The 14,807-nt window shown below is 41.5% G+C and overlaps 1 protein-coding gene across 1 annotated transcript; it reads right to left on the bottom strand.

Annotated features, from left to right (window-relative positions):
- Positions 1-767: 767 nt before the first annotated feature.
- Positions 768-3,317, bottom strand: LOC101542314 (eotaxin-like). Its single transcript, XM_055132948.1, has 3 exons — positions 3,190-3,317; positions 1,906-2,017; positions 768-1,538 (listed from the first exon to the last, which is right to left on the bottom strand). The coding sequence occupies exons 1-3, from the start codon at positions 3,263-3,265 to the stop codon at positions 1,430-1,432; spliced, it is 297 nt and encodes a 98-aa protein (XP_054988923.1). The 5' UTR covers positions 3,266-3,317; the 3' UTR covers positions 768-1,429.
- Positions 3,318-14,807: the final 11,490 nt, after the last annotated feature.

Here is a 14,807-nt window from a genome sequence, read left to right as displayed (position 1 = left end):
GCCCCAAATACCTCTAAGAATCCCTGAACTTATCCATTCTTCAAAACCTAGATTAAGTTCCTATTTGAAGCCTCTTTCTAAGCCCATGATGCCTTAATCTAAATAAGCTTTGTGTCAGTCCTTCTCCCACTTCCCAATGTCTGCTTTATCTATGTAGTCTGGGTAAGAGGATGGTCATCTCAAGGGAGAATATGCAAGTGTAGAGTAATGGGTGTTAAGGGATTTGGGGGAAAACATGAGGCTAGGAGATCTTTGGCAATATATGATTTAATAAGGAAAGGAATTTTGATGAGGTCCCAAATAAAAACATTAGTAAGTTTCTTGGAGCCTGGGACACCACTCTTAAGTTTCAGAATTAGGGGAATTCGGTCATAGGAGTTTCACCCCAGTCTCACCAAAGACCAACTGAGTCAAAGGCAATTTTTTTTTTACTTTTTGGGTCACACCTGGTGATACTCAGGGATTACTCCTGGCTCTGCACTCAGGAATTACTCCTGACAGTGTTCGGGGTACTATATGGGATACCAGGGATCAAACCTGGGTTGCTCGCGTGCAAGGAAAACACCCTACCCACTGTACTATCCCTTCTGTCCGACAAAGAACATTTCTCAGGAACACATTTCCACTCGCAAGACCATTCCTCTTATCCAATCTCCCATGGTCCTTCCTGTTCCACTCTAGACCAACCCACCCACCCCCCAAAACACAATCTGACTGCAATATGAATATTTCTAATATATTCAATTTAATATAATAAGTTGCAAGAACAGCATATTAATAAGTTCATATCAATGTTCATATCAATGTTTCTGGACAGATCCTCACAGGTTTCCAGGAAGGGCAGGGGTGGAGGAAGAAGAGGAACATGATTCACTTTTCAGGGGATTGAACTGGGCTCACAGAGGAAAAGAGAGTTGACAGAACCTTTCCACTATATATTTGTATTTCACTTATTTATGGCTCCTCATTCTTTTTTATTTACATGATATATGACATTGCATACATTTAAGACATACAGGATGTTCTGATGCATTACATAGTATATGATGATTGTTTCACATTACCTGCTTAGAGAACTATATGATATTACTTATGGTTGAATCAAACAAAAACTAGAACACAGAAAAACAGAGAATAATATGGTGACTGCCAAGGAATAGAAGTTGGGAGAAGAGGTAAGATGAATGTTGTTTGGGGGCATAAATGGGCAGCATGGGGCACATAAACCAGAGTGACCAAGTGCATGAAATAAAAAATGAAGCTTTACACTGTAAAGTAAACACATATTGATGAAATATCTTCTAAACTGTCCATAACACAAATGGAAAGGTTTATAAATAATTAATCTATCCCTTCTGAAATGGGATATGATGAAGATGATGAGGTTGTTTGAGAATACATCCAGGGATACCAGGGAACCAAATTCTCCTCAGGCTTTTCTTGGGGTCTGAGATTTCTGGTCCAGATATCTGATGGCCTCTTGGACCCACTTGTCTTTGGGATCAGCACAGATATTCTTGTGCCTTTTGCTCTTGAAGCTGTGGGAGAGAAGACAAGAAATCAGAAGGATCCTTTTTAAAAACCAGGGCTCTTTAACCCTAAACCTTCTAAGACTATCTGCCATGCAACAAAGGGGAAAGATGGGAAGGGAGGCAGAACAGATTCCAAAGTTAGGTGCTGTTCTGTTGGCCCAGGAAAATAATTCTTGCTCTTGATGCAAAGAAACTGGTATGACCTGAGAAAAGTTTCAGGGATCTGGGAAAAAAAGCTTTCTGTGGTGAGAATTCCTGGGTTGCATTAGAAAGGTTAGACTCTCTGCATCTATGCTCTGAGAGAACTGACACAGTTCTTGACTTCGGCCCCTTAGAATTGAATTTTTGGATTGGGAGATCTTTGTCCACTTACATCACAGCCTTCCGAGGACATCTGCTGCTGGTGATTCTTCTGTAACTCTGTAGCAGCTGATTAGGGATCTTCTTATTGACCATACTAAAGCAGCAGGTGGCCGGGGGAGACCCTGAATACCAGGGAGAAATGAGTAGTAAGGATGAGCCACTAAGAATGTATAGAAAATTTAAAGCCTGAGATTGAGAGGAAGGAAGGAAATTTAGGACAAGACAAGGCAATTCAATATGCAGAAAGAGAATTGATCTGTGCTGAGGACCTTGTCTTTGACTCAGGGTCCAAGCCTGGAAAAAGGGGACCCATCCCTGCAGGCAAGGGTATTAGAAAGGAGTATTGGTCCATGTCGCCTGTCTTAGCGTCTTAGCCCTGTCAGGAGTAGGATATGGTTGTGTGATAGTCAAAGTACCATTCACCAAATAGTCCCCATTCTTTACTACTCTACTCACCGAGGGACCCATAGTAGACTTACCACCTTTGCTTATAACATGAGCTAGTTTTGACCAATAAGTGGGAAGACATAGTGACAAGTGTCATATCTGAGCCACTTTGTGATAGCCAGTCCATGTCTCATAAGAACTTCCTTTCCCATTGTCAAAGGGAGCAGCAACTCCCCTGTCCATCTCCCCACCCATGGCTACCCCATCTGCCTGGATTCCAAGTGCCTAAGGCAGAAGCTCTTTAACCAATGCATTATAGACATTCAGCAGGAGGGAGCAGTGCACCCTCTATTGGGTTGTCTGATGCCACTGCTAATTTGGGCTTGCTTATTTCCACAGCAAACACCTTCAAATTATCCAAACTATCTGGACTAATACATTCAATCAAGTTAGCTATTAGAGGCAAAATATGTCACTTTGAGTCATTATGCTGGAACCTCATCAACTTCCTCTAATCTCTCTTGGAATCCAGTAAAAATTCTGAGACTTTAACCTAGTGATTATTTTTTCCCTTCTACAAATACCAAGGAGCTATAATCAGAGAAGGTCTTTCCCAGGTGTGCCCCAGCCCCTAACGTTACAGAGGGAGCTGACCACTAATGCACACAGCATCCTTCTCAATAATCATGTCAAGGTCGAAACGGGGGCTGGCCAAGATGTCCTGGGCTTTAGTCCTGGTCATTCCGCTGACGGTGTCACTGAGCCCTTCTTGCCCACTTCCAAGGACCAATTTTCCCTTCTTGGAAATGCAGGTATGGTAGAAAGCCCCTGCAGCCACTTGCAGCATTGGTAGCACGGAAAGCAGTCTGGGAAGGTGATCCATTTTCTCTTAAGAGAGGGGGCTTACCTGGCTGAGCAAGAAGCTGGGTGCTCAGGATGGTAGCTGTGAGCAGCAGACACAGAATGAGAGAAGAGACCTTCATCGTAGAGAGGAGGAGACAAGCTTCAGCCCAAGAGTCTGAGGTTCTGGGTTTGTCTTGAGCGCTCTGCAGTTCTGGAAGCTCTGCTTGCTTTATAAAGATAGCAGCAGAGAGAGCGAGGAGTTCCGAGGAAATCGCAGCCTGCACAGGGTCATCATCACAGTCAAAGGATGATGAAGTTGGGAGTCGAAAATTAAGTTATGATTCCTGGCAGGCTAACTTGTCATCCTGTCTCATGGGTGGGGACTTGGCCCCTTTTTTTTTTCCATCCTGAGGCTTCGAATGAGGGTGGAAGGAAATGTTTTGCTTGTGAAATGACTGAGCACTGGGATGGAGTGGGGGTGGGGACAGGGGAGTAATTTGAGAAGGTCTTTATTGAAAGTGCTGCTTTCTCAGCTGGGAAATATCTGAAGTCTTGGAAAGAAGCAAGGAAACCAAGGAAGCATGAAAAGAGGACCTTAAAGTCCTCACCTGGCCTTGGTGCACACAAGGTGGGTCTTTAGGACTTTGGAGACCAGGAAGAGACCCTCAGACTCCACCTAGGCTCCCACCCAGACACAGCGAAATCTCGGCATCTTGAACACTGCCAGCCACTGGGAGCCCAGGAGTGAGATCTCTCGAGAGCCTGATGTCCCATCTCACCAATGCCCATAGAATCTTACTGTTGTGTAGTATACCAGAACTGGGTACTTCCCATGGGTCTGTGTTACCCCCGTTTGACTTAGGAATCTTTGACAAAGATTGTTTCTACTTAAAGTATACAACACAGTGTCTTGATGTTCATAACACATTATGGAATGATGGCCACAGTCAAGTTAACTCACATGCCCATCACATTTTTCAGGGAAGATGGTGGGAATGAGAACACTGAAGATATGATCCAGTAAATTGAAATTATAGCTTACATTATTATCAACCATAGACCCCCAAATTTACTCATCTTATAACCAAAGCTTGGAGTGATAGCACAGCAGGTAGGGCATTTGCCTTGCATGCAGCCAACCCGGGTTTGATTCCTCTGTCCCTCTTGGAGAGCCCGGCAAGCTACCGAGAGTATCCCGCCTGCAAGGCAGAGCTTGGCAAGCTACCCGTGGCATATTTGATACGCCAAAAAACGAACACTGTATGAGGGAAACACAAGCATGAAAATGTGTAAATCTGTCATTGTACCCTTACAGTGACTCACTAATTAAAAAATTAAAATAAAAAAAACAGTAACAACAAGTCTCACAATGGAGATGTTACTGGTGCCTGCTCGAGCAAATTGATGAACAACAGGATGACAGTGCACAGACAGTGCATAACCAAAGCTTATGTCCTTTGATTAAGATCTGTTCAGAAATAGACTGCAAACCACAGTGATAATACACCAGGTAAGGTGCTTGTCTTAAATGTACCCAAACCAGGTTTGGTCCCCAACATCACATATGATCCTCCAAGCCCTACCAGAAGGCGACCCCTGAGTGCAGAATATAGATGTGTGTGGCTCCAAAAAACCAACAAAGGATAAAGAAAAGAAAAAACACATGTCAGTGAGAAGGTGGAGAAATAGGCACTCGAATGCTCACTTATTGGGAGAGTATATTGGTGCAGCCCCTATGGAAAATAGTATGGTGGTCCTGCATTTCTAGACTATTTTATTATCTGCAAAAGCTCCCCTCATCCTCCCACCACACCCTCCAGCAGCTGAATCAAGTAGCAAACTTGATCCTATCAAGCACAATGCAGTGAAGTGGATCTTTCTGAAGTGAAATAGGTAGTTCCTATGTTCACCCTCCTCCCTCCACCCCAAGGATTCAAGGCATATATATATTTGGAAGACCAGTGATGGCATTCTCCCTCAACTGTACCCCCAACAACTGCTGCAGACAAGGAGATTGGTAGCTCATTTGTCAGAGAGAAAGAAGAGACGGTAACCCATCTGTATACATCTTTGTGCATAACGCAAGCTGGAGAAAAGGCCAGGGTAGGTCAGCTTTATGGAGTCACTAATGAGGTCTTTAATTAGATCTTGATGGAAAATAGAAAATTGAGTACTTACATGAAAGCTCCACAGTCTATTTCCCAGTCAATTCTTGCACACTGGGATATCACACTGATTGTTTGGTGTGAGTTGTGGTTGAGGAATTCTGGAGTTAATTGCCTTGGCTCAGTAGAAGGTGATGTTGCACTTGATAGTTGGTCTATCAAGGGCACAATCAATTTCAGTCTACCTGGCCCAAAGCTCCCAGAGCAAAATTTGGGGGTGAGAGATAATACAGGTGATATTGTGCTTGCCTTGCGTCAGGTGATACTGTTTTGGATTTCCCTCCTCCTCCTCCTCCTCCTCCTCCTCCTCCTCCATCTTCTTCTTCTTCTTCTTCTTCTTCTTCTTCTTCTTCTTCTCTTCTTCTTCTTCTTCTTCTTCTTCTTCTTCTTCTTCTTCTTCTTCTTCTTCTTCTTCTTCTTCTTCTTCTTCTTCTTCTTCTTCTTCTTCTTCTTCTTCTTCTTCTTCTTCTTCTCTTCTTCTTCTTCTTCTTCTTCTTCTTCTTCTTCTTCTTCTTCTTCTTCTTCTTCTTCTTCTTCTTCTTCTTCTTCTTCTTCTTCTTCTTCTTCTTCTTCTTCTTCCTCTTTCCTTTGTGAACTGTGGTTTGCAATACAGTACTGATAGGTTATCATGTATAACCCTTTACCTACTTTCAACAATCAGTTCTTGTCCAGCGTGATCATCTCCAATTATTATTGTCATACTTCTCCTTTTTCTATCCAAAATATCATTTAACAATAACCTTCAGAAAATTTTTTTAAAAGCATAAGTTTATTACTAATAAGATCTAGAAGTTACCTCTCTGTAACTTCTAACAAGATCTGGAAGTTTTATAAAGAGGTCTTGAGTAGATGAAGAGAAAGAACAGGGAAAGCTTTCACGAGGTGAAGAGGTAGGGGCAGGGCTTCAAGGGAATATTCTTTGTAGGTGCATTCAAATAATAAAAGTAGAGGAATTGAAAGGGTGGGAAAAGAGACAAAAGAAGAATAAAGTAAAGACAGGATTATGTTCAATACACTAGTTAGCGAAATCTCTCAGGATTTGCAAATAAAAGGAGTGTGTAAAGAAGTGGCTAGCCCTCTTCAAAATAGATGCCTTTTGGATATAAATGTTTTGGTTTCACATACTTGCACTAATGAGTCACTTTGTGAATTTACAGTAGAAGGGGATAGGGAGCTGGAGCAATAGCACAGCGGGTAGGGTGTTTGCCTTGCATGCGGCCAACCTGGGTTCAAATCCCAGCATCCCATATGATCCCCTGAGAATCGCCAGGAGTAATTCCTGAGTGCCGAGCCAGCAGTAACCCCTGTGCATTGCTGGGTGTGACCCAAAAAGAAAAAAAAACAATAAACGAGGATAATAATCATGCCTACTTTAAAGGAGTGTTGTGTCCATTAAATGAGCTAACATGCTTAAGGTTAAAATATATAAACTTCTGGGGACCAGAAAGATAGTACAACCTGTAGGTTACTTGCCTTCCATGCAGCTAACATGGGGTAAATCCCCAGTACCACGTATGGTCTTTCAAATCTGTCAGGAGTGATTCCTGAGAACAGGGCCAGGAGTAAATCCTGAGCACCGCTGGGTGTGACCCTAAAACAAAACGAACAAAAAAATAGAAGTATAAACTTTTATACAGTAAACCATATGTAAAATTTATTTCTACAAAATCAATGCATTATTATCATAAAACTACATAGGGAAGAGTAATGAGATCCCAGCAGATGCTCAGGAAATAATTGTTTCTATTCATTATAAATATGAAAAGTAGTCAATTTTATGGACCAGGGGTCTGTGACGAAGGATTCAGAATTTAGGCAGATGACTACCCTCAACTTCCCCTCTGCTGCTAAGAAGGATTGCGCCAGGGCTGGTTTCCAGGAATGCATGAACTTCTGCACATGTGGGAGAAGGGACATCTCACAAGCTATGGAATGTTCTTGACCTCAGAGGTGTTTGACTGATGTAATCAAGTGATTATTTTCATTAGTAGAAATGATTTCATAACTCTGCTGGGTATTTTCCAGTGAATTATCAGTTTTATGTTTTCTTCCCAAAATTTTGGTTTAATCCTGACCAGATAATCCTCAGTGTAAATAAATAAAAGTGATCTGGACACATCCTCATTCAGCAGCTGCTCCCTCCAGCTGTCTCTGACTGGGAGCAGCTTCAAAGCCAGCTTGTGTTACATGTCTCCAGCTTTTGTGGCTCTCAAAAAATAAGGATTAACAGGAGACAAAAACTCTTTTTTTCCCCCTGAAGTTTACAAGGCAAGGAGCATGTGGAAGTGAAATAAGCAGACAGGGAGACAATGAACTTTGGGAATCCATAAATCCAAGATATTATCTAAAAAGAAGTCATTCCTTCTCCAGCCCAAACTCAAAAACTGGACCCCCCAAAGGAGACCCACAGGAACAAAGACCCTGTAAGACTCGGAAGGAAGATGAACACCAGAGCTCATAGTTCATTGGCCTTGGCAATGCGTCCCTGGCAAGGACTCTCATCTGCACAGTGCACCAAGTGGAGGCAAGGTCTCCTGTATTCGTCTTCCCGAAGCCACTCAGGAGCTGGATTCTAGAGTTTTCCATATCATTCTGCTCTGAGTGTGTTAACTAAATGTCTTCTTTTGGAAACTCCGTCCAGGATTAATATTAGACAAGGACAACTGTGCTTTCCCAAAGCCTGAAGATAAGGCTTTAGGGAAGCTGCCCCTGAAAGTCTCACCTTACTTTGTTTAAGCTTGTACAGAAGATGCAGCCTACCTCTGATAACCCATCAGGGAATTTTCCTGTTAGTTCTGGCACCTGCTGTAGCCCACCCTTTCTCCCCACTTCATACCTTACTAAAACCTCTTCTCTTGACGTGTAAACAACATGGTTCCTGTGAGGACAAGAGTCCATAATCTTCCAGCTACTGGTGTTTTGCCAATAAGCTCTTTCTTGACCTGGTGCTGTTCTCTTGTTGGATTGACCCTTTTGCTGGTGGCAGTAGAGTTGGACCTTCCTGGTGGTAATCAGACAGCCAAGAACAGAGCACGCTACAGAGAACTGACTTCAGCCCAGGAAACGTTCAATCAGGTCCTCAGCCAACAGGGCTCTCTGCCGGAGACTTTTCTCTTTTCTGGGCCCTGGTCAGCTGACTCTTAAAGCACTCAGAATGGGTCTAAGAAATAGCTGGTGCTGAATCTTCCATTAGGTGTGCATGACTCTTTCTGTGTGCAAAGAAATGGGTAAAGACATTTATGGGTAAAGACGTCTTGGGGTGCATGGCCAAAACACTCTTCCTCTCTCTGGGCCCCATCTCCCTGTGGATTTGGGGCAATTTTGTGAGTGCTCACTATGAGTGGGAATAACTGTGGACTGGTATCCAGATCTGTGAATCCATTCATCTTGGAGTCTTTGTGGCCACTTAATGTTTGTTATCTCACAGGGCAAAGAGCTTTCAAAGAAAGGAAAATTTAGATCTAGAAGGTTCTCTATGACTCTGTGAGAACTCTGAAATCTAATTTATTTTACTGGGAAAATATGGAAATAAGTAAGTATATCATGTCTAGCCAAGAGATATTTAAATGACTTGATTGTACATCAAGGTTTCAGTGGCCACAAGAAAGTCTCTTGAGGGTTAATAATTGTGCTAAGTTTAAACTCCTCAGTCTAAGTGAAAAAGAAGTGAAATGGGCTGGTTAGGGTCTAAGAATGACAGAAAGTAAGAAAAGACACCTATCTCATTCCTGTGCACCTTATATCTGCCTTCCGTGAGCTGCAGTGTTGAAGGTGTGTCTTAAATAGTTTGCAATCCCTTGTACTGAGTTTAGTGATGGGATTTCACTGAGTACTTTTAAAGCTATGAGTTAAAACCTATAAAAAGCATATATTGTGTACTTTAAGTATGAAAGATAATGGGTGGAGATATCTTTGTTGGAATAAAGGAAGCAATTCTTCCTTAAAGTAAAATGGAAAAAATTAATTTAAAAAGAAACTGTGCAATGGATTGAGAAAAAGCATAGGACAGAATGAATGTAATTTGAGAGTATAAAAGGTTTAATATTGTGATTTTGGAAAAGAAGCTTTGGTTACAGTAAATTGTAAAAATGATCTTAAAATTAAGTTTTGATATCTGAGAAATATTTAAGTAAATCATTTTAGCTGTCCTTTGTTAAAAAGTATTGTAAAGACTTGTACACTTTTCAGGACTGTGAATTATTTAATTGGTCTGCCTATAAAATAAATTTATTATTAAAATTAGTACAAATTAGGGAGCTAAATTGATAGCATGTCAGGTAGGGCACTTGTCTTGTGTGCAGTCAACCTGGATTTGTTCCCTAGCACTCCATATGGTCCCCCAAACACTGCACAAAGCCAGAAGCAAGCCCTACCCAACACCTGATGTGGCTCTCAAACAAAATCATTTTATGTCACTTTTTTGGTTTTGTTTTGGCCATACCTGGTGATGCTCAGGATTTACTCCTGGCTCAACACTCAGGGATCACTTAGCGATCACTGAGGCTCTGGGGATCAAGCCATGTAAGGCGAGTTCCCTACCTACTCTACTACCATTCTGTCCACGTCAGGTTTACCATCAAGTCTTTAAGTACTTTAAGAAAAACTTTTCAGTTTTAGAAAACTTAAGTGTTTTTTTTTGTTTGTTTGTTTGTTTGTTTGTTTTGCTTTTTGAGTCACACCGGGCATTGTACAAGGGTTACTCCTGGCACATGCACTCAGGAATTACTCCTCGCAGTGCTCGGGGGACCATATGGGATGCTGGGAATCGAACCCAGGTCAACCGCGTGCAAGGCAAATGCCCTATCCGCTGTGCTATTGCTCCAGCCCGGTAGAAAGCTCAAGTTTTAATTGCAATTTTTAAAATCTTATTTATTTTTACTGTCCTAGTGAGTAATTGAGTATTGTTTCATGGTTATCAGTGTTTTGAACCTGTTAATACTTGTGATAAATTACTTCCCAGAAATAAAAACTCTAAAATTAAAAAAAAAAACCCAACTTTTTATTTTTTATCTGGTGTGGGACATTTTTGTTGTTGTTTTGGTTTTACATGACTTCATGGGAAGCATAAAAAGAAACATTTAACTTTCATGATATAAATGTGAATAATTATGTGAGTATTCTAAAATTATTTGGAAACTCTAAAGACCTATGGTTCTAATAAATACTGGATATTTTCGGAGATTGTACGTGACAAAGTTGAATAAATTGCCTTGCCAATTGTGTTTTATTCGTAAAATTTTTCCAATGCCTTCTTCAGAGAAATCCATAGGGAAAAGTCTTTGATATAAGCTCCAAAGTACAATTTATCTTGGGACTGAGGATAAAATTGCAAATCTCATGGGAAAAATAGACACTTAAAAAATGTGGGAGATTGAGACTTTTTACATGGGATGGAAAACACTATTTTTTTAAATTCTTTTATTGATTCACCATGTGGAAAGTTACAAAGATTTCAGGTTAAAGTCTCAGTTATACAGTGCTCAAACACCCATCCCTTCACCAGTGCACATATTCCACCACCAAGAATCACAATATACCTCCCCCCTTCCCCCCACCTCCCCAGCCCCCCACCCCGCATGTGTAACTGGTAAATTTCACTTTAATTTCACTTTACTTTGATTACATTCAATATTTAAACAAAAAAAATTCACTATTATTGATTTGGAGTTTCTCCCCCCTAAAGTCGATCTGCTGAAAAGAAAGCATTTGGTAATTTGTTTTCCATTGCTGAGAATGAAGAGATATGAGGTCAGGAGGCCGCACTAGCAGCAGCATAGTTTTGGATTTCTGTATCTTAGTATTTTAGTAACTAAGTCCAGAGAAATGTCTGCCAGGAATCGCAACATTGTAAGCTTGTACCTCTCAGCTACTTTATATTCCACATATGAGTGCGATCTTTCTATGTCTGTTTCTTTCTGACTCATTTCACTCAGCATGATGCTTGGAAAACACTATTGAGAATGAATTCTGGTCCACAGAAACCCAGTGAATTATGTCTTATTGTAAAAACAAAAGCATCTGCCTTTCTCTCTTATTGACACTGTTAGTATTTTTCCAATGCTTTGTGGCTATGTGTTTGCATAAATATAGCAAGACAGCTAATGCTTTGTAATCCTGTCTTTGGGAACTGGCTTTATTACTGAGACTTAGTCTTAAAAGTCAGAGGTTATGCCTTTTTTGAATTTAAGATTAAGCTCAACAAAGATAAATAGTATTCAACCTTGTTTAAAGGGTTTCCAGTCTGCTTTCTGGGTGTCAGAGTCACCTCTTAGAACCTTGAGGATAGAGTAATCAACATCCAAATGTAAGTGTTGCAGGTAGTTCTTATGGTAAATACTGTTTTCTTGTGCAATGATGAGCTTTGCTCATATTAGCTTAACTTAAGTCCTTAGTTGCCCTAAATTTTGGGTCTTAAACCTTAATATCCAAACCTGAGTCCTACCATGGGCCTAGATGCCTTTGGACCAGGTTGCTATAATGCCCTGGCTACAATGTGAGAGAATCTGAGGGTCAAAACAGCAGTTGGTAGACAATGGGTGCCTAATGAGGCAGAATCTAGCCAGATGGGAAATATGAGGTTCCTCCTTTCCTCCAAAACTAGATGGACTCTTAGGGGCTTAATGAAATTTTAAAAAAAAAAGACTGACCGATGATTTGGAGTTTGAGAACTATGATGATCCTACTCAGAGAAGCCACCTTGCTCTAATTTGGTTTCTGTGTACTAACTAGGACTTCAAACTCCTGTCTAGGCAGTCCTGATTAGTGAAGACTGAAAGAAAGAGTGACATGAGAAGCCATTCAACCTAATCTGAATTTGAATAATCATCTGCTCTTATTATGTTTATGCAAAGTAACTGCCCACATTTATTAGAGGCAAACTTAATGTATTACAATTTACTCTCAGTTTGGAGAAGCCTTTATTCTGTCTTAGATTGGATATTTTTTTTTCCTGAGTTTTTCTTCAATAATTTTTTTTTGGTGGGAACATACCCAAAAGTGTTCAGGACTTATTTCTGGCACTGTGCTTAAGGATCACTCCTGCCAGAGTTTGGGGAAACCTATGGGGTGCCAGAATGAAACTCAGGTCAGGTGCATGCAAGGCATGCTGTACTATCTCTAGCCATTCCTCTTCATTTTTTTTTGCCACACCTAGTGATACTCAGGGGTTATTCCTGGCTCTGCACTCAGGAATCAACTCCAGAAGAGCTAGGTGACTATATGGGATTCTGGGATTCAAATCTGAGTGTCTACTTGCAAAGTAAGTGCCTCACTACTATGCTATCTCTCTGGCTCCATGGTCCATCCTCTTTAATAAAATTTATTTTATTTAACTTTTCTTTACTTATCTTCTCCTGAAATTTATTTGTGTGAGACAGATAAATATGGGTAGAGGTCAGAACTGACTTCCTCATTTTTTTGTTTTTGCAAAGAGTATTACTTCCCCTCAGTCCGAGACACAGCTCACTGAAGTTTTGGGGGCGGGGGTAGGAGCCAGCTCTTATGCCATGAAGATCAGGTGGGTCTCAGGTGCAGCCTGACAACTGTCTTGGTGAGACTGCAGGGTCTCCAGCTCCTCACCATGCAAATGAATTTTTTTTAGGTTTTTGGGCCACACCTGTCAATGCCCAGGGGTTACTCCTGGCTCCGCACTCAGGAATTACTCCTGGCAGTGCTCTGGGGACATAAACCAGGGATCGAACTCAAGTCAGCTGGATGCAAGGCAAATACCCAACTCATGTATAATCTGACTTTTATCAGTACAGATGTCTATTGCTGGCACTCACTTCACTGCAATATGGTGAAGAGTCAGGCAGGAGAGTGGTAGCTCTCTCTCTCTCTCTCTCTCTCTCTCTCTCTTTCTCTCTCTCTCGTTCTCTCTTGTGTGTCTACCTCCTCCTGCTTTTTGACTCCCTTTGTACTTCAAAGACAACAGAAAGGTAGCAGACAGGACTCTTCCCTGAGCACAAGGAAGGCATCATAGGACACCATGTCATGGCTGAGATAAAGAAGAAAACATAGGGACTTTCCGTTCCCTTGAATTGGTTTCAGAAACATCTATCAATTGTCAGGAAAAGTTGCACTTGGCTCTAGGAACTGTGAATGGTCCGCTGGGTCTGTGCATGCCTAATCATGGTCTCCGGGAGCACTGTCACAACAGTGGGGTGGAGATTAAGGGCACATGGCCTACAAGGGCCTTGTTCATTACTGCCAACTCAGGAGTGGGCTTAAGACTGTGCTAGGATCTTTCCCTGCAAAGATGGGTGGGGAGGAAGTTTGTGATTAATTGTCTGATAGGTTGCCCTGAAGAATTTGTAGGCTGGGCAGTATTTGGCCTCAGAACAAGTTCTAGATAGATGGTTGAGAGACCAAGTCCTGTCCTTATGATCTTTCCCTTGCTCTCACTGAACAGAGCCCTAATTTAGATGTACTACTTACCTCTAGCTTGTTGGATAAGTGTAGGGCTTTGGTTAGGAATGACAGTGTGATGGACAGAAAATGAGTCCCCCAGTGTCAAAGGAGAACCTTAGCTTCCTCGGTGCTGTCCAAGGAATACTGAATGCAGAGTAGAAAGAGGATAGTAGAAAAGAATCCCAGGAACTGGGAGTCCTGGTTCGGTTCCTCAACTCTGCAAAGTTTCCCCCTTGTACTGCAAAGTTACCCTTAGAATCCAAAGAGACATTAACATTACTTTCATTCTAGCCCCCTTTAAAGTATACACACAGCCGAGGTTTGGGGACCATTGACAAAATCATTAAGGCAATGCAACGGCGTTATGTTGAGCTAATTCTAGAACTCTTATCTCCTGACTGCCACACTCTGAATCTTTGCCGTTAGTTGTCCTTGAGTTCAGTTTAGGAGGGTCAATTGCCTTGTTCTTAGAGGTTACTGAAACCATATCCACAGCTTCCTATTATTTAAGGAGAAGAATATTTGCCCTTAAATACAGTTAGTGTAAACATTCTACCAGCATGTCTGGCAAATAGCAAATTCCCAATAACAGCATGGACCAGGCGGTCTATCTTATTTCATATCACACCCATTCACTAGTTTGTTTAATCCTCACGACAAAGCATATAGGAACTCTAAGTTAATTTTAGTGGGAAATTTATGAACTCCTTCATATTTGGCATGTGGCTCCAAAGCAATGCTCAGGAGAGCCAAGAGCCCCAGCTGTAATTCTCAGACAACTGGTCAGTTGTTCTATTAAAAAACCTAAAGATGCAGTGCTATTCAGACTTTGTGACATAGAGGTTTACCTGAGTACCTCAGCAGTGCTTGGGCACTTCCAGGACCACATACAGGGGTGCTTGAAGCCTTAAGGGTGGCACCTCATGGTGCTCCAGGGACTATGTGGGGCCAGAGATTCAACTGGGGTCAGCAGCATCCAAAGAAGTGCCTTGACCCCTTCTGTCCCTTAGCATTTCATTAACATGTTGTTATTTATAAAAGTGAAAGCCACCCCTCTGTTTCTCTGAGATGAGAAAAAGCAAAAATTCTTTTATTTAAAATCTTCTGG

This window comes from Sorex araneus, chromosome 3 (genome assembly GCF_027595985.1).
Source record: "Sorex araneus isolate mSorAra2 chromosome 3, mSorAra2.pri, whole genome shotgun sequence".
Lineage (NCBI taxonomy): Eukaryota > Metazoa > Chordata > Mammalia > Eulipotyphla > Soricidae > Sorex > Sorex araneus.
Note: the sequence above shows the minus strand (reverse complement) of the source record. Positions and strands in the feature narration are given on the sequence as shown.